The 20,844-nt window shown below is 41.5% G+C and overlaps 1 protein-coding gene across 1 annotated transcript in view; it reads right to left on the reverse strand.

Annotated features, from left to right (window-relative positions):
* Positions 1-20,844, reverse strand: part of LOC147673967 (coxsackievirus and adenovirus receptor-like) — a 162,837-nt gene that overhangs the window by 67,701 nt on the left and 74,292 nt on the right. The window contains exons 2-3 of the mRNA XM_086945055.1: positions 11,425-11,591; positions 5,199-5,403 (exon numbers count right to left, since the gene is read on the reverse strand). Of these exons, the coding sequence (XP_086801181.1) occupies positions 5,199-5,403; positions 11,425-11,591 (372 nt within the window). The remainder of the gene's footprint in view (positions 1-5,198; positions 5,404-11,424; positions 11,592-20,844) is intronic.

Consider the following 20,844-nt stretch of genomic DNA (forward strand, 5'->3'; position numbering starts at 1 on the left):
GACTGGAAGACAGAAAACATCTCCCTTGTGGTCAAGGAGTGACCACCCTGTTCAAACAGGCACCAACAGCAACTTTGCCAGTCTGCATTTTCGAGGCTCCTGCCGGATCCCGAAGACTCTGCAACACAGGACATAAACTTCCAGACATCTCTGATCCCGACCTTCACTCACAGCTAAGCTGAGACCCGTGGCAGACACGAGAGATGTGGGACTGGAACTCCTGGACATCCTGGACTTTGCTAACTGCATCGACTCCCAAGGTATCTCGCAGTTGTGCATTGGAGTTCTTGAAACCCCAGCCCGAGCACCATTTGCACTGAAGCTCATGCCTCCACACTCCACGAGTGTCCAGTGGGGCCCGCTTTTGCATTTCAGCTAGACGTGTCTTCCCAGTTTCTAGTCCGTTGGCTAGTGAGCCCCCTAAAGACTTCTTTTTAAATCTAACTTGCTTTTCTGATTGCTCCAGGCTTGCTCCAGCTTCTCTACAAAGAAGAAGCACCACAGACCTTGCTGGTCTGCACCAAAGCCAATCTTGACATCCTGCGTGGGTTGCTTATACCACAACACTTCGGACAGTGGACCACTCAAAGAAAAGACAAGGCACCAATCCTAGGATCACCAAATAGATTAGTTTTCAAGTTCCAGCGTGCTCTTTCCAAATGCTCCCTGTCCTAAGAGCATCACCCAGAACTGGGGTAAAAAGTAAATTTTTTGTCCAATATGGAAAAGCACCGCTCTACAAGTTGGTCTCATCCAGTAGTAAGAGACTATACAACTTTCCTAGTGTCCTCTTATATAAACGCTGAGTCGTGATGTAAGGTTGTAATACTCATTTAATAATCAATTTTAGGAAAAACACCAGCCAACGCATTTCGTTCTGAAACCAGAACTTCTTCAGGGCGAGGTAGTTGTGGCGAGGCGAGTTAGCTTCCGATCTGAAGAAGTAGCGAAATGGGGGAAAGAAGGCTTATTTATCCTTAGGCTTCTTTTCTATTCTTTATATTGTAACTTCCCCAAAAGCGAACTCCAAAATGCAAAGATTATAGGTATCCCTCTCTAGTATTCTTCCTTTTGTAAATAATTCGGAAGACCGGAAATTCTTAACTTTCCAGAAGATTTATGTATATTTGATGAGGCTTTATCTTATGAGGGAAAGATCCGTCTTATATGTCATAGGGAATATACGTCTTATGCAATCCAGAGGTAACAAGTATCTTTGCGTAGTAACCTCGTATGTTGATCACGATGCATCAACCACTCGACGTCCTACCGTTTCAAAACGCCGCCATCTCGGCTACCTGAACTCCTGGACATCCTGGATTTTGCTAACTGCATCGAATCCCGAGGTATCTCGCAGTTGTGCATTGGAGTTCTTGAAACCCCAGCCCGAGCACCATTTGCACCAAAGCTCATGCCTCCACACTCCACGAGTGTCCCCTGGGGCCCGGTCTTGGATTTCAGCTAGACGTGTCTTCCCAGTTCCTAGTCCGTTGGCTAGTGAGCCCCCTAAAGACTTCTTTTTAAATCTAACGTGCTTTTCTGATTGCTCCAGGCTTGCTCCAGCTTCTCTATAAAGAAGAAGCACCACAGACCTTGCTGTTCTGCACCAAAGCCAATCTTGACATCCTGCGTGGGTTGCGTTTGCCAAGGCTTGTTGGGTCCAATCTGGATATCGACACCGCAGTCAACTAGATCCTTCATTGGACAGCTTGAATCCAGCTCCTGGTTGTCGTCAAAAACTGACAAACTTTACCTTTTCACCTGAAATCACCCGACATTGGCTGGCAGCTTTCCATCGCCATCCTGGTCACTGGCAAGAGACCCAGACTCTGTCCCTTCTGCTTTCAGGTTCTTCAGATCTTCGATCCATCCTTGGATCCACCCGGACACTTTTCCTCTGGTCGCCTGCAGCACTTCTTTGCAGCTCTCCATTGAAATCGGCGAAGAAACCAGACATCAAAAGACACCTATGCACCCGGCTTCCGTGGGTGCGGTAACACGAGTACTCTGGTAGTCTCAACGGTATTGGGCCTCCTAGTGTCTAAGTCTAAAAGGGTTCCATCGTAGTCCATCCGGAAGTATCCTTAAATTGTATATTTGTAACTTCTTTGCTTCCCATAGAAAGTCAATGGTAACCCGCTGCTGTGTTTAGTCACTGCACACGTCTCCCGTGGGCCTCCTACTCCTAACCCATGGTTGTTCCTAGAAGCCCCAGCGATTCCCCGAGGCCCTAGGCCTGCTTTCTATCTCAGACGTGGTTCTCATACCACTATTTTAGTATATGGTTTGTGAAGCCCCTAGGGCAAAACGTATACTGTGCAACTATTCGTATGCTAATTAAGTAACTTGTATTGTACTTTTATCTCTGACCTCATAAAGGGTGCAGAGGGGTTGTATTTAGAATAAATACATATATATTTGATATATACCTTGTGTGGTGTACTTTCATTTGGTACTCAAGGGATTATAATTGGTAAAACAACTTGCTTAATGCGCTCTCTGAAGTCTTCGCCTGATGACAGCTGGTCCATGCTAGGATAGCTTTCTATAAGGTTGACTTTACAACCACCATCAATAAGGGTCAATTAGACTGGTGCAAGGTGCCCACTAGAACTAGTGGACATCATATGCCAGGCTAACTTCTCACACCTTCCACAGCCTGGTGGGACACCAGTCCCAGGCTGCCACATCTGCTGCCTTACTGCTGCCAGCTCGCTGATCACCCTGGTGGGAACACAAGTCCCAGGGTGTAACCTGCTTCTTTCCCGCCACCGCTGACTAGGGGAAGGTGCCCACATCAAGCTTACATCTCTGCCTCTTCCGCCGCTGTGCGGGACGCTCCTTTGCTGGCCTTGCTGGGGGGGTGGGGGGGCATTGCTTACCTGCCTTCCACAGCCTGGTGGGACACCAGTCCCAGGCTGCCACATCCGCTGCCTCACAGCCGCCAGCTCCCTGTTAACCCTGGTGGGACCACAAGTCCCAGGGTGCAACCTGCTTCTTTTCCACTGGAGAGGGGGAGGCACCCACATCACGCCCAAAGTGCTGCCTCATCCCTCGCAGCGCGGGACATGTCTGGGTCAAAGGCGGGCCCGTCTGCACTCGTCATAGCCCGAAAGAGGCTGGGCAACCCCCCTAACTTCTTGGATAGGTGGATATTTTAAGGTACTGTGCTCTACTGCTTGTGACGCATATTGTATTTAGTGCCACCTATCTTATTTATGTGGGCATCTGCGTGTGCCTAGGCATTGGAGCGCACTCCTCTGAATCAAGGTCTCATAGCTTCCAAGTTGTGAGCCTCTTTCTCCATTATCCCGTCCATTTATCCACCTAGAAACATTATAAACCATGACGAGGAAACGTACCGGCCAACCACCCGCCCGCCCGCCATCACTCTGGACAGCATGCTGGAAAGGGTGGTCAGCATATTGTCTTCAGAAATTGAACTAACAGAGCGTAGACTGTCCCGGGGGAATGAGGGTATACACATTGACCTTACATCTGGAGGATCGCTGGGGGAGCACCAGCGGACGCAGCACTCAACATCATACCCCATGATTCTGTGCACCAGACAGCTGGTTCTAACAATGATCTACCCCCCAGCTGAGGCACTTATGATGTTCAAGGGTCTGCCTCGCCTAGGGAACCACAAGCCACAGGTATCCCAAATAGGGTAACCGCTGCTGTGACCTCCAAACGCAAAAGGACTGGTGGGAAGCAGGTCTGCTCCAAAAGACAACAGCCTCCACGGGCCAGCTCTTCCTGCAGCTGCCTGTTTTTATGGATGCAGTCCTCTTCGTCATCAGGTGCTAGTACCTTGGGCTTTGTTCCCGAGTGGTAACTTTAGCCACTATATTTGCATACAACCGAAAGCAGGATTAAGCGCATCAGACATTGGGGAAACTTCTATTAACTCTGCTTGCTTGCGGATCATTTACGCAATAGACACAACATTTAAATCCCTATGAGAGCGACTGGATCGCTTGGACATCGCAGTAAATAGTAAATAAGCTTTCTTTGTGAGGGTGATAGCCTCAACTAACACCATACCAGGGGGGCATCCACTCTTCCCCCACCAAACGTTTTAACAAAAACCAACCCACCCACTGTTGCATTGTGTACACCTGTCGGTCCCCTAGTTGTACGCTCTTGTAACACCTGCACTCAACTAAGGGAATACTTCCTTCTGAAGGCTAACACTGCACCAAAACCGCCCTGTTAATGATTGCCCTACCCAACTTGGTTCATCTGCGCCCCCCAATCTCATGCTTGTACCCACCAATAGCTCAATTGCTGAACAACCAAACCCAAATTTACCCTGTTGCGCCATCCCAGACCCCCTGAGTGATACCCATTATAGGACCAACATAGTCATGCTGGGCCTGCCGCCAGCAGCATGCCCCTATGGTTTGGCACTGGCAGGGGGCAGGTGCGCCGATTGGCTGTCCAAGAACAAGAGGTTTAGGGTGTCAGATATGCAAGAGATTATCATGAGACGAAGAGTGGGCCGAGTGGGCGACATACCCATTCATACGCTCTGTAATACTGCATCTTGCCATACAGTTTTCATAACTGACCCCTCTGAAGGAGCGCTTCCCCACCTGTATACTACTGACTTTCATGGAAAGTGAATTCAATATTTGACAGTTATCAGTGAAAATGCAATGCCCTGATATGACAGCGAAGATCCACATTAGTGTTGTCTGCCGTGCAAAGGCAAAAGCATACCTTATTTGCAGAGCAAATGCACCTATGCCTGCTTGGAAGGACTCAGTAGAAAGCAAATTCAGTAGAAAGCAAAAGCAAAAAAAAAACATTGGGCCAGATTTAGAGTTTGGCAGATGGGATCTTCACCACAAATGTGATGGACATCTTGGTCGAGTATCACAATATCCTATGGCACTTGTAATACAGCAGCGGACATACTCGTCACATTCGTGAAGGAGTATCTCATCCTCCAAACTCTAAATATGGGCCTCGATTAAAACAAAGCAATGCAACAAGCAATATAGGTAGATTTTCCCGCAAGTACATATTCTTACCCGGTACAAGTTTGGTAACACATTAGAACACAAATATATATTTTGATATCAAATATTATGGCTACGGAATAGTTTCCCAGAGACCACAAGGAAGGACACATAAGAGCAGGCAGGCATCTACAGATTTAGCAGAGCCATCTGAGGAAAGGTTATAATTACCTTGCACGTCTATGGCCACTTTCCTGGATGCCAATCCTGGATTCTTCTTCACTTTGCACTGATAGGTCCCAGAGTCTTTTACTTCCAAGTATGCAATGGTGATGGAAGCATTTCCTTGACTGGGATTCGCGGCTGTGAAACTGAGCCTCTGCTGCAGACCTGGGGGAGCTTTCGAAATGATCTGATTGCCCATGTAAGTCAATATCTGTTTGAAACAGAATAGAGTAATGGCTAAATACTGTGGTTACTAATTAGTTCAAATCTGTGCTGTTCGTTTTGATAGAAAATACAATCAAATAAAAAGGCCACAGACAGTCTACCCAGAAAGATTATACTGTGGGTCATACAGTATGATGCAATATGGTTTGCCAGAATAGCTTCCAAATATGATAGTGTTGAAAATCCAGTTTCTTTTTATTATCTTTATGGCCAACATTTTTATGACTTCGTAAATGTGAAATCCTCTCATCGTGCTGCATTGTTAATGAGCAACACACTGCTTATACTCAGGGACACTTGAAGTATGCAACAGGGGAGGGCCAAATTACTAGATTGAGGAAATTATGCAACAACAAATTGTGAAAGTTTTACTACGTTTTTTGTCATTTTTCACTTGTTAACACTGTCTGGGCATTAGTTGCAGCTCATTAGTACCAGTTTAACACCAAAATGAAGCAATAAGCAACACAAAAATGACCAGTCAATCTTTATGAAGGGCCTACCAGTCTGCAGCAACATGTGTTGCTACATTTTTTGTGACTTTTGAACCGTTTGAGCTAGAAAAACTTATTTTTTAAAGTCTGCAGATTATGCAGCAGATGGTGGATTATGCAAAAAAAACTGCAGCTGCATAATCACATTATTCAATTGGCCCTGCTTTTACTGAGGTAAAATAAAGTTCGGGTCTGGAGACTCAGTGGACTCATGCATCCACTGCATGGGCCTGTGTTTGACCTCATAGTCACAGGTTGAAATGCCAGGGGGTCCACTCAGCCTTTCATCCATCTAAAGTTGATAAAATGAGTACCATTGAGTTGAGTAACAACAAACATATGTTATTCAGCGCCAAAGACCTATGGGTGAACGTGTGCTTTACAAATACACATTATAAATGTCTTAAAATTACAGAAGGAACTTATCATACACTGCAGAACCAAGCAAAGTGAGGCAAGACTAGCGGCACTCTCCTGGCAGCACTTGCAGATTGTCTGCCTTCAGTACAGCACCAGTAAAGTGATACAGAGTCTCTCAATTTCACCAACAACAGGTTCAGGACATACCTTATATTTTTTAATTTGCTAAAATGGCAACCAAATTAACAGATGGCCACCGCATACGTGTGGCCATGCCCAGTAATCATCTTTAAATAATTATTTTTCTTTGTAAGAGTTATAATTACAAGATGGCTGCTACTCATGTACAAAAAAATTGACAAAGCAAGCAGTTTTAATAAAATGTCAATTCTTGTTTTAGTTTATTACAAGAGACAGTGGTCCTTGAGTTAGTATAAAATATATGTAAAATGAAAATAGCCTCAATCAGTACTATATTTTAGCCCATGTCCACCCGGACAAGGGCGAATTTAATATGCAAAATAATTGAAATTTAAACATAAATGCGAGTCAAATAACAGTGGGATACAAGCCTGTATCCGTGAACCCACATATTAGACAAACAAACAGAGTAAAAGGCTCAGACAGTATGTAGTTGTTTCAATAAGGAAATACAAAGATAGCGAAACAACAGTTATTGGAAGGTCACCTTTACACACATTATAAATGAGAATCGCTGTGTATAAGGTTGACAATTGTATTGACGGCGTTTCGATCCTTTACAGAAAGATAAAGGATCATCATCAGGACTGTCAAATAAAGTGCCTGAAAACAATTGCCTGTGAATTACTGTATATTTATACACATAGAAAGGAAAATGGGAGAGAAATGGGAAAAAAAAGGGAAATATACATAATGTCAGTCAGGGGTAAATGATCCCGAGAACATAGATAACCACGGTAGTTTGGCGTAAAAGTAAGTGGATCAACACAGCGGTTAAGTGTGCCAGTTGGCGTGTGGAAAAGGCAAGGTGCCTAACTTCGAGATTCCAGGTGACGTGTGCGGTGGTCGTAACAGTCATGCAGGCATTTGGAAAGGTGCCATGTCTGCCCCTTACGAGAGTTGAATAATCGTGAGAGTGTTTCGTTAATCGGACGGATGTTGGAACTAGTGTTGTTGTGAAATAGGGTGAAGGGATTGTGGAAAGTACTCAGCAGCACTGTGACAGTAGCTCAACAATCGTGCCGGCATGAGCTATACATATGCAACTGGTGTGGTGATGAAGAGAGGTGACATCTTAAGAGTGCCAATGCATTACGCGTGGGATCTAATATGCAGCTTTGAAGAATACAGTATACCTCCAGTTTAGCCCGTGTGGCATGGGCTAGAGTGGGCGCGACCTGATTGCCAACAGTCAAGGACCTGTGGGTTAGATAAGGACAGTTTCAGCGGCAATTAAGAGCAAGTGGTGAAAAATGCATGGAAGGAGAGGAAGGACTTACCCATGAACTAAGGTTGAGTTTAATTGTTGATGCGTGGCCAACTTAAATAAAAGTCTTCAATTGCGGGATAGTTTCCAAAGTGGTAGGGATGCAAAGGCCAGCGGGAAAAGTGAAGCAGCACTTAGAAACTAATACAGGCTGTGCGTGAAGGGCTGCAGGTGCTGGAGTGAGGGTATGCTTTTCTCTCCCATTTTCATTTCTATGTGTATATATATACAATAATTCACAGGCAATTGTTTTGAGGCACTTTATTTGTCATTCCTGATGATGATCCTATATCTTTCTGTAAAGGATCAAAACGCATGTGTAAAGGTGACCTTCCAATAACTGTTGTTTCGCTATCTTTGTATTTTTTTATTGAAACAACTACATACTGCCTGAGCCTTTTACTCTGTTTGTTTGTCTGATATATGTGGGTTCACGGATACAGTGTGTATCCCACTGTTATTTGACTCGCATTTTTGTTTAAATTTCATTTATTTTGCATATTAAGTTAGCCCTTGTCCGGCTAGACATGGGCTAAAAATTAGTACTGATTTAGGCTATTTTCATTTTACATATATTTTGTACTAATTCAGGGACCACTGTCTCTTGTAATAAGTTAGTTCCCAAGGTCCCTGACCGATCCTTTTTGGGTTCCCTTGTCTCTTAAAAAATCTTGTTTTAGGCCATTTGTTGCAATCCAAACCCCTCGTGGAAAGACGTAAAAAACAAAGAGAAAAAAATATATTTCCCCTTTTTATGGCTCCCCTGGAGTGGCATAGCATTCTGACGCGTTCCCAGGTCTACCAGAATTGGTAAAATTGTGAATGCTTCAGTTCAAATATTTATTATGATTTAGAGCTTAGAGAAGTTCCACATAAAAACGCATATAATCAACTCCACTTTTACCAAATCTGTCAATACTTAAAAACAAACTGATAAAATCCACAATACATCAGTGATTACAATTTTCATAAAATAGTACAAGACTCATAATTACTTTAGGATTAAAATGAGGTAGGATGTGATTACATAACGAATTTCAGGTTCCTTAAACTTACAAAGTTAACAAGAGCGGGGCAAAGCAAATTGCACCATAAAATTCATAGGCCACGTCAGCTGTGCATTTCGGGGATGTGAAATGAAAGAAATAAGTTCTATTCATTGAAAGATAAAATAAAAAAGTTTTAAGATACTCAATAGATATATACAATGCACCATAAGTAGCAGCATAAAAGATGGCATAAACTGCAAGTGCTCGAGCAGGATAACAAATTCAAGAGTCCTTGAAAAGTACTCATAGAATTCAGTTTACATACAGAAAGACTAGCAGATAAAATATTTCTAAACTAAATGGTATTCAAATGTATATGGCAGTATTCATAGCAGCATACAAGGAGATAAAAGTGAAAAAAACACAACTACAGTACATGTCATATCATAAATACTCTAACATTTTACCATCTGATAAAAAACAACCCCATAATACTACTTATAGGATTCATTAAAAAATGCCCTGATAGAGACCTAAGCAACCAAATTCAACTGTACAATGTACAAGCCCTAGTTCTTATTTTGTTGTCTTGCCACGATCTAAGTGACTCAAGAAGACAATTATTTCGTCCACAATGGTTAGTAAGAGAAAATATGTCAATTGTACCTGTCCTCTGGGTTTTTTATTTTGTACTAATTTGGCTAATATTTGTTCTCCTTTACACACTGTTTTGAAAAAGTGCGTATATGATACTTCCTCCTTCTCTGAATAGAAAAGGTATGTCAGCTTATTTACAAATGTCTTAATAAAGTTCAATAAGCTTTGGGAGATGTCCACCATGAATATGAAATCTTCCTATGGTACAATATATGGAATAGTAAAAAAGTTTATTTAACTAAAACAAATTAGTAAAAATATTTTATGTTAAATTTTAATGTAAATTAGTTTTCGATATTTATTTTAAATTTATAACAACATTTAAAAAATGCTACAGCACTCGACTTAATTTTCAATTAAATATGTATTTAATTTAATTGTGTTAAATTACATAAAAATAGTTTTTCTGAAGTTTAAATTATAAAATAAATTCCCACTCACAATAAAAAATGTTTTTATACTGTATTATGCATTAATAATGATTACATCTGATGTGTAGAACTAATTAAAAGTAATTTAATTATCTTTTTTAAAAGGTGGCACCTTAATATACACATGCTAAGAAGGTTGGCAAATATTTTTTAAATAAGTAATATATATGTTTTATTTTTTAACATTAAATTATGTTTATTTAGATTATTTAATATTTTTAAAAATGTATATTAATTTGCCATTATTTTCTACGGGATTTTATTTTAAGTTCCTATCGCGATTATTTTCCATGGGAGGTAATTTGCAGTACCAGTGATTGGCCATATGTGGTGCTGGACTTACTCCAGCTCTAAGTAATTTACTATTGTTTTGGATCCATTTTTGGCTGTAGTAACTTTAGAAGTGCAGTTTGTGAATAGCTTACTTCTTTTTGGGTGGATGCATTTCGCCCCCTCCCCCCCTCATACCACTCCCCAAACCCCTCCTTACTCCTCCCATTTAGTTGTCAGTATGCCCCTTTCTCCAACCACTGATGTGGTTCATCTCACATTGACTACTAAGGGGCTCATTGCGATGTCGGTCGGAAAGCATTCCAATTGACTCTGTCTCAGAACTGTTTCGGACCGAATCGAAATCAGGGAGTCTGACTGACTGATTACGATGTTTCCGAACATCATTTGGTCAGATTCCCATTGACTTCAATGGGAACCTGTGTTTCGACTGACAACACAGGCTTCCATTGGAAAAAAGGGTGGTTGCAGAAAACCGTGCACCCTGTGGCGGGCACCCCTTGGTGCCTGCCACACCCTGCAAGGTTGAAAAGAGGGGACCCATGAGTAACCCCACGGGCTCCAACCAGAGGCCTCCAGGTGAAGGGGGGGGGGCTATTCTGAGCCCCAAAAGTCAGATTCTGACAACCGATCCATGTCGGACAGACCAATTCGGAAAGGCTGTCCAAATCCGAAATCGTAATTGCTCGGTTGGAAACCCGGTCCATAGAGACGCACGAGTTGGCTCCGACCGACTCTGTGTCTCTGAATGCGTTTGGACAAGAGTCGGAACCGAGTTGAACAGTCCGAATGGTTTCCAACCATTGTAATCGGTTGGAATTGCTTCAGAGTCGGTCGGAAATCGGGAGTCCGGCACGAATTTGGACGAACCGAATGCTGTTCGGAGCCTTTCCGACCGATATCATAATCGGCCCCTTAGTAGTAAACCTACAATTGTGAGGATATTTTCTTGGAAAAGGTAGGGGTGGTAGAGGAGATTTACTCTTGTATGTTTGTGAATAGAATTTTGTAGTACTTTAGTAGTAGTTACTGAAATACTACTTAACGTACTGCAAAATACAGTTTATGAGCCACTAAATCCTACAAATTCTTCTGGAGATGCGCAAACTCACTCATTCATGCTCACCCTCTACATTCACTCAGTGCAGTAGAAAGCTAGTACCAACACATTTTTCCAGAGCTGTTTGCAGCAGTTACCAGGGCAGCATTGATTGAAGTGACTGCTGTGGGTTTATTTTAGATGCCCCTTTCTATCCACTTAATCCATTCCTTCTCATAGGTTCTGTACTCACAAAAAAGTGAAACAAGAGTACTCACCACAGTGTCGAGGCCAGACGGGTCAGGGTTCATGAGAGCCCACTCAATGTCGAGGTTGCCAGTTGCTGCAGCATCCAGTACATATGTACACGGTATAGTTGTCGTGCTCCCTTTCACTTTGAAAAGAGCCTCTGTACTGAGCTCATTGATGGTCACAGCTGTAACAGCTAGTGAAAAGTAAAAATAAAGAAGATATCTATTATTTAGTTTTTCTAACTTTATAACAGCAATCTCTATAAAAATAATGCATTCATATTGAACTATAATAACAAATTAACACATAAAAGGCATCAAGTCAATGCCATACATATAGTAAATTATATTACAAAGAGCTTATAAAGTGCAACATCATCATCTATAAATCACTTTCTCGCTATTATTCACAATGAAAAGGAATTTTAAATGTGTCTCTACACAACAAGAATTATCATTAAATGTCCTTACATAATGAATTAGAAATTCAAACGCACATAACTATATTTTTCATCATTAAATTTCTATGAACAGTTAGGTTGCACAAGCACTTGAGACTAATATCATCGTATTAAAGAAGAAACAGGTTTTTAGAAATCTATATCCAAAACACAATAAAAAACAGACATCTATCAAATTGCCAACTGCTTTCATTAGAATATCATATTTCAAGAAATAACTCTCATTTTACAGGTTCTCATTAAAATATTCAACCAGCTACCCACACTTATCATAGATGTTTGGAAAATGTCCATTAGCTTTAAAAAAAAAAAAAGTCAAATTCTAGACTAAAATATTCAATTAGTCGAGCCTGAAGAACCTACAATCTTGGTCAGGGTGTGTTGGCCTCAACGTGAGCTGTGCATATATATGAAACATCAATAGTGACAAATATCAACCTTGACATTTTAATGGTATTGTCGGTAGTCTTCCTAACATCACAGTTGTGGCAATCAATTTAAATTCCGCCCTGTATGGGTAATTTAGCAAATATTTGTTTCGAATATCCATAAAGCAGAGGCCTCATAAAGTGCAAATAGTAGACACATTATTGGCTTCACTTTATGGACTTGGAGGGCTTATGCAGCATTTCCTTCAAACCAACTTAGGTGACATATAATGAAAATCCTATGAGTGCCCAATAGACTCCACCAATAACACACACTCACTTGAAAATCATCAAAGCCAGATCACAACAGTAACTTATGTGAAGATTATGTTCAATGAAAATTCTTGAAGGGGAAAGTCCATTGTAGCTGAGGGTCTTATTTAGGGCTTGATGTAAACTGAAAATCTTCGAATTTCCGGAGGTCACTCTAAACACAAAGTAGAACCCTTTGACTGAATGTCCTCCCAACAGGAATTGCATTGTGGAGGAATTTTAGCTGGTGAATTCTATTCTGTATTTAGGGTATATTCCGGAAACTGGAGGATTTTCGGTTCCCTTAAAATTCGAAATGTTGCCCCCAATATGTGTTAGTCTTTTGTATGTCGAGATCGCTGATCTGCAAAATTTTAAAACCTGCAATTGGAACTGTCAATTTTTTCTGATGATCTTCATCTAAGGATTGCCTGTTCCACCTATTGCTAAGCTTAAAAGTTACTGTTTTTCATGCCATATTTTTTTAACCTATTTTATTTACATTTTGACATTTTCAAATACGTTTAACAGCTTATAAGGCATTCTGCACAGTTTGAACATAGAAGGCAATTTACCATACCACCTCACAGTGCAACTATATTGACGATAGAGCAGCTTTGACATCGTCATTATTTGACAGCTGTTATCTAGGATGAATGAACAGGTGGGCCTATATATTGACGAAACATACAATTGTCTGATTCGCAAAAAGGCAAAACTGTAACTACAATAGGTGTAGCAGGCCTGCATCCACCACATGTATCAGGAGGAACAATGAGACAACTGAGCATAGATAAGTGCATTTCCCAGGCTGCACATTTGAGGGGGGGTCGTCACCATGGAGGCCATTGCGCAACTCCGCAAGAAAAGTATCCCAGCTATCGTAGTTCTAGGAAATTTCATAATTTTACATATTTGAATGTACTTTATGCATCCTCAGATGTAATTTCTATACAACTCACTTAAAACACCAATAATTCACATTCTGAACAGAAATAGGGCTTTCAGGAGATTCACAATCAAAAATCCAAAGGCACTTCAATTTATCAACCAATTTCACGTATAGTAAATGAAGGCCTAAATCCAATGTTAACTCCCTGAGGTAGGGGAGCTTTAAGAACCATAATACCCGATGAGGCTTCTGATACCCCAGAGAAGGCTGCCTATAACTGCCTTTTAGAGTATAAGAAATCTAAGCTGTAATAAACAGTGATAATAAACCTATGAGGTATATACATTTGGATTACAAACTCATCCAAACTCTTGTGATTCTGGGCAAATCACGTAATCTCCCTGAGCCTAACAAAAATGAATGTGTCCACATGTGTAATGCAACTGGTGCTATGTAAAGCGCTCTGATGCCTGATTCGGGTCGAGTTCGCGCTATATAAAACTCTATAAAATAATAAATAAAATAAAATGTTGAATCTCTTCATGAGGAAGATGGTAAAATAATCTCTCCTCCTCATAAAATCTATGCATTTTTAACAGTGGTTCATAATAAGGTTTGTCTGCTTCATCTACATTAATTTTAATTTGTACTCCCACATATTCCACCTGTGGAATTCATTGATCTGTCAGTTTTCTCGTCAGTATTGCAGTTTGAATGTTGCCTTGATTAACAGAATCATATGAGAACATCCCAGACCTATATTTATAGTTTAAAACAAACAACATGTAAAATTGCATCACTGTAATGGAAGGGGTATCATTGGGCTCATTCAAAAACAGTTTCCTGAGAGTTGAACTCTAGCGGTTGGCTAATGCCCTTTTCCAATTAGCTGCCTCAATTTGGGCTTTAGCCAGAGATGGAATGTGAACTGGGTCATCTAAGTAAGCAATTTTGCCCAAATTGCTAAAATCACAGTTAACATATCCAAACCAGGGAATGTTCTCTGAGTTATATATGGACAAACAATCTTAAAAATGTTGCCTGGACAATTCTAGTTCCGCTGTACACCATAATTTGACCCATAGTATTAAAGGCCGAAGACCTATGCAATCTTCTAGATAATTCAGACCAACTTCAGAATGACGAAAAGAGACCCTTGGGGGACCATCAAAAGCCTCCTAAGAAAGCATTCACAACAAGTTGGAGCTTTGAGCATTCAGTATGCCCCATACTCCAGTCCCACAATTAGCAAATGAAATGCATTTGGCTATGTATAGCATTGTCATTTCCCTAGCGCGCTTCTGGCCGAGCTTCATTGCAAGGAGAAAAAGAGCTTCTACTGCCCTGGTAACTTGCTGCACCCTTAGAGATAAGAGGGGTTCTGTGTCAATTGGTTTTTAAAGAGGATCCCCAGATAGCAAAAACGTGTAACTTCCATGCAAATAAAAGGTTTTCGATTTTGTTAACTTTGGGCCTCAAACCAATACAAAGGGCATCATTATGATGGCAGTCAGACTTTCGTCCACCGCCAACATATCGCCATCGCCATCATATTGGGAATGGGACCGCCCGAATTGCTGTCCGCAGTCCGCCCATGGGAATTACAATGCGACCGCCTTCAAGGCTGTTGCAAAGTGTATTTTTTGTATTGAGGCATGTGCTGCAGGCTGTGATTTACGGTGTCACAAGCACACAACAGGGCCATGAAGGCCAGATGTAATGAGCACTTCATGGACTTTGTGTACTTGCTGAAAACTAGCCTCTAAATTCAGACACTGCTCAACTGTTCCTCGACCTTGTCTGAACCCATATTGGATCCTTGAAAGCATGTTGTTTTCGCTAGTCCATATTCCCAATCGAGCTAAGAGCAGCCACTCCAGGTCCTTGGCTTTTGCAAAAAGAACAATTGATGGACAGAATGCTGATCAATGTCAAGCATTCACCCCAGTACAGAGATCTGGGCCTAAATCCATTGCTGTTTTGCTCCCCATGCCATTGAAGTTTAAACCCAGCAATATGCAAATCAGTCTTGACCCTGCTCCTAATGGGAACAATCCAGCCCGAACTGCCAGGCCAGGTCCTCCCTGGAACGGAAGCAAGCATCCTGGTACCAGTTTCGGGGTTTCACCCTCATCATCCAGGCTAGTTTGACTCCAGTGGCATGGAGAGCATGGGACCCATGTCTGGGCATACCCGTTTCACTCGGGGTGACAAATACAAAAAGAACACTTGATGGATAGAATGCTGATCAATGTGAAACATTCAATCCAGTGCAGATATGGGCCTAAATCCATTGTTTTTTTTGTTCGGCAGCGTGGGCTGTATTGTTCCCGTGAGGAACAGGGTCAAGACTGATTTGCATTTGTCTGGGTCCAAACCGGGGTGGAGTAGTGAGCAAAAGAACAAGGGATTTACCCAGGTCTCTTGACTGGGTGTGAATGTTTGATTCATTCAGCATTTTCTCCATCATTTGTTGCTGCAGCACAGGACCTTAGCTGTGGCATCCTTCAAGGAAATAGGTCTGTAACACTCCAGGTAATTTCTGTCTCTTTTTTCCAAAAATACGGACCACAATGCCTCTTTCCATGAAGTGTGGAGAGGGCCAAGAAATATGCCCCTAAAGAGGTTAGTGAGAATTGAAACCCCAAAGACCAGGATTTTTTGCCGCAGCACAGGGCCTTGGCTGTGGCATTTTTCAAGGAAATCGGTCTGTAACACTCCAGGTAATTTCTGGCTCTTTTATCAAAAATATGGACCACAATGCTTCTTTCCATGAAGTGGGGAGGGGGCCAAGAACAGTGGCCCTAAGGATGTTAGTGAGAATTGAAACCCCAAAGATCAGGATTATTTTTAAAGAGATCAAACAGGACTCCATCCAGGCCTTGGGCTCTCCTGCACATACCCTGGGCAATCGCTGACTCCACCTCCTTAACCATGATTGATTGACTAAATTGGGAGGCCTGTTCCATAACCCTAGGTGTAAGCACACCCCCTTCTTCAGTCTCAATTTCTTTATACAGGGGGTTGAAAATGCATGAAAACAGTGCAGCCCACACTGTTCCTGCAATCAAACAAATCAATTTTAGTTTCATGTCCCTCAGTGAACAGTGGGCGGTTGACAACTTCCCAAAACTTCTGTGAATTCCTAAGCTACCTGTAAGTCAGACCACACGTTATTTCTAAGCTCACCCTTCCTAATTTCAAGTTTGGCCTTCTAAGTGTTCCTAGCTGCGCTAACCATGACCCTGTTTCTTGGAACAAAGTGGAGAGCTTCCCTTAGTTGTTTATGCACTTTGCTACATGCACTATCGAGCCAGCGAAAAGGTTGGGAAGAATGAGTGGGGCGTTTAGCTGTTAACTCAGATGATACAACTTGACACAATGTCTCAAAATCTCTAATAAGCGGCTGACAAACAACTAAATATTAAGCTGAGGTTTTCCCTGCCTATTTTGATTGGCACAATCTCTCCCCTGTATTTCCCTGTATGTCATATTTAACTGGACTATAATTACTAGAAATGAACATAAAATCAATTATACTTAATTTGGTGCCCCGTAAAAAATTAGGATAAGCTAAGGGGTTATCTTTCACGCAATCAAACATGAAAACTAAATTGGTGGAGGTGATATTGTTATTTGAAGCATTCTAATACTGTGAGTGTCTAAAATGGGTTACTGCCTGACCAGCTTCATTTTCCTGACCACCATCATTTACTAAAATCGCATAATGAGTAGTTAAAATCCCCTGCCCAAAGGATGTACATGGAGTAGCTGGGAGTGCTTACTATCACAATTTCCTCAATTAAATTATCAACAACTTGGGAGTTTCCATGGTCAATACATTATGGTAAAAGTTAACCACCATAATATCCACTGTACCTAGCCCAGTTATCACCAATAGTTGGAACTAGGGAGAGGAATTTAGCGGCTTAAGTTTCACCTTGCTACAATTTTGAAAAATCAAAGCTGCCAAGTCTCCCCTGGGCCTCCCAGAAGTAGAGGGTATGGCAGAATTGAAATTAGAGCGATACCAGTTTATATGTAAATCTGCTAGAGGCCATGTCTCCTGACAGCAAATCAGCTCATACCCTAAAACAAAACCCAACCAATCCTCATTTCCAAGTTGGATATGTGTCCCTGCAATGCTCAAAGACAGTACTTTAAGGAGAAAGTCAGTACCATAAAGCGGAGAAACGACTCCCCCATCGTTCCTAAAGCCTGTGGACCTTCAGTGGTCATTGTGGGGACCAGAACTTCTCTACATTACAGACTTAGCCGGTAATAAACCCCCATTAAGTCAATCAACGTTTTCTGCATCGTTAAGAGCAGAAAACATATTAGGATAAGATACACTGCTAGAAATGCTTGATTACTGGATAGGAGTATCACAGGACGGGGCCAAGGGTCTATAGAGAAATCCAAGAGTAAGAGTAACGTTAGTTTCAGTAAAACTCTTGAATTCCTTATTGGTCAGTATGTCTTGTACGCACCCGTGATCAAGCCTCTTATGGAGGAGAAACGCGTTGGGCTTTGTTGAACCTGTACAAGCTTTCTACATGAAATGAAAGCATCGTTTTGAACCTGCAGCATGGTGTAAGTGTTCCTTACTTTTAGGAAAGTTTGGAGGTGTGTTGGATTTTACACGTGGGAGCACCGGTACCGTTGCACTGACCCGCCTTGCAGAGTCTGTGGCTCATTCACCGGCGCAACTTTGTGATATATATATATATATATATATATATATATATATTATATATATATATATCTACTTGCCTGATTTATACTTACAATTTTGTTGCAAAGACATGTGTAGAAGAAGCATATGTGTGCTAAAGATGTGCGTGGAATTCATGGTGCAGGTTGTGTGGTAAAGGAATGAAGGCATGCGTTGTAACGACATACAAGATCTGTGAAAGTATGGAGGGCCACGTGTGAGGGACAGCAGACCTCCACCCCGAATTTCTAATTCTGAACAAGAAATATTTTTGTTTTATATGCAGCCTATTAAAAGTACTGGTGCTGCTTAAAAACATCTTTTCCATTTGGATAAAAAACAGCGGTGCAGCTGCTGGGAGCTGTCTGTTGTCCTCAGACCGCCTAGGCATTGCATGGTCCTCAAAAGGGAAGTTGGCCCACTTTGATGACTTCCCCTTTGGGAATCAGTTACCACTGCATCTAAATACAATCTAAAATGTGAGTATTGTGACTCCCTGTTTTGCTGTCACAAAATCATATTTTTCGCAAGCGACAATGAGGCACCTACAGTGAGTTTACCTCCGTGTTTCATATTCCAATAGCCATACCTGGACTGTTGCCACAGTGACTTCAGTGTTTAGACAGCACTATGGAGGCGTAGGCGTCTGTGTTGTCTTTTTAATGATACTGAATGATGGGAGTGGCTGTCACATGGGCTGGGTGGAACATAACTATCCACCCCCGCAGTGAACGTAATTTGTTCATGAAACCTCTACAAAATATGCATTTGAACTCCAGACTGAGGTTTAAAAGTGAAAGAATCAAACTATGGCGATTGTCTTATGGGTAGTGATTGCTACTGTAAGGAGTGCTGGTAGAATGTGGTAAACTGTAGTTTTGTTCACCAGCTGAAATGTTTTAAAGCTGTGAACTGGGAGGTTATCACCTGATTAAAATTAGCATTAATTCTTTCCTTCGTTCAATGGGTTGTTTGGGGTGTGGTAGTGGGAGACTGATTCATATCACTTGTGCCAAGTTAACAAATGATTTAGTTCAAGCCCCCTTCTGGGTTTGAGCATTTCTGGGACCAGGTGTCTGTTATACTGGACAGGAACTTATTTTTTCAGTTTCAAGGGGGCACCCTACCGCTGAGAGCATTCTCTTCCAACTGGGCCAGAGGGGGAGCTGCTGCATATCTTGTTTGCAATCCTCTGGAGGAGAGTGTACTACACATTTTCTTTGTGTACCCATCCTATGCCTCCCCCACAGAACCTGATTAGCTCCCATGTGTAGGCTGTTAGGTGTACACAGCCATTCTGTTGCCCTTCGCACACTTAGGGTGGATTGAACCCCCGGTTTTTGCTATTTCTGTTGCTAAGTTCTTGGGTGCTATGTGGGTACTTAGGAGGACGGTCTTTTCCGGCTGCAATTAGCATGATGATGTATGTATTACCAATTAGGCATCCTTTTGATGTATTAATTACGATATTCCTCCCATAAAGTTATTGTTTTTTCGCACATAATGTTGTGACTAACACTTATATTTTTTAGATTGTTGTTAATTTTTTAATTTGGCTTGTAGTTATGCTTTTATGAACTGTGCCTGTTTTTTGTCAAAATGTAAATTCTTATGTATATATTACTTGTTTTTATTTGTTTGTACTTTTATGGCCCAGGTGGCCACAGTAACGTTGTTTGAACTTGATATCATGAGATATAACTGAATTTGAAACAGATGGAGCTAAACATGGTGGGATGTATTAAATGAATCCCAGTAAAATCAAGAACTTTGAATTTCGTAAATCTGACTGGATCCTCCTTCAAAAATAGGCATGTGTCTGGAGAGAAACCTTTATCCAACAAAGGGACAAGGTAATACATTACCTTGAAATGTTATTTCCCTTTGAGCATGAAGTAATGTTGGTGTGTGCACTAAACCCGGGGAGAAAACGTGTATGGATGCAAAATAGGCATGAGAAACATAGAGTTACACTTCAGTATGTCAAGTAAAATTAATCTTGCAGCGAAAGTTTAAGTGAGCCAGGTTGTAGCAAGACTCATAGCAATTTATTTTATTGCTTCTTACAACTGACATCTTTTGAATAAATCTGACCTTCACGCATTCAAATGAGTTAAGTATTTAAGTTAGCAATTCAAATGAGGCATGGGAGGTGGATAAAGATTAAAGCACCCAAAGAAAATGATTAAAGAAATTGCTACAGTGAAAAGAGCCCAGTCCTTCAACTGCTATATCCTTGCCGCCATTTCATATGATACATCAGACTCAGTATGTGACAACATTTGAATTCTCTAGGATATTCTCTTTGCTAGAGTATCATTTTCTTTACACTTGTCAAAGCCAAAACAGGTAGGAGATCACGTCTGGCCTCATTTCTACATACAATTCCTCTTTGATATGCCCAAGTGGTACATCTTTCTTTCCCAGTTTTGATTCTTTATTCTTTATTTCTCACCTATTTATTAGGTGCACCAGCAACAGTTTTACATCTGTAGGCCCGTCATGGAGCAGAGAAGCTTGATGATCACACAGGTACCATGAAACTGCCAAGATGAATGTTGGCCCGAGTATGAACTAAGGTTAACAAAACTGGACTACCTAACTTGGCCAAGTTTATCTGTATGGAGCAGACAGGCAGTGACTAGGCTTCCTTTGTCAAGCGAGAGAATGGTTGTTTCTCTTTCTGGAACCATGAAGGGG

The sequence above is a fragment of the Lissotriton vulgaris genome, chromosome 12, assembly GCF_964263255.1.
Source record: "Lissotriton vulgaris chromosome 12, aLisVul1.2, whole genome shotgun sequence".
NCBI classification, from domain to species: Eukaryota; Metazoa; Chordata; class Amphibia; order Caudata; family Salamandridae; genus Lissotriton; species Lissotriton vulgaris.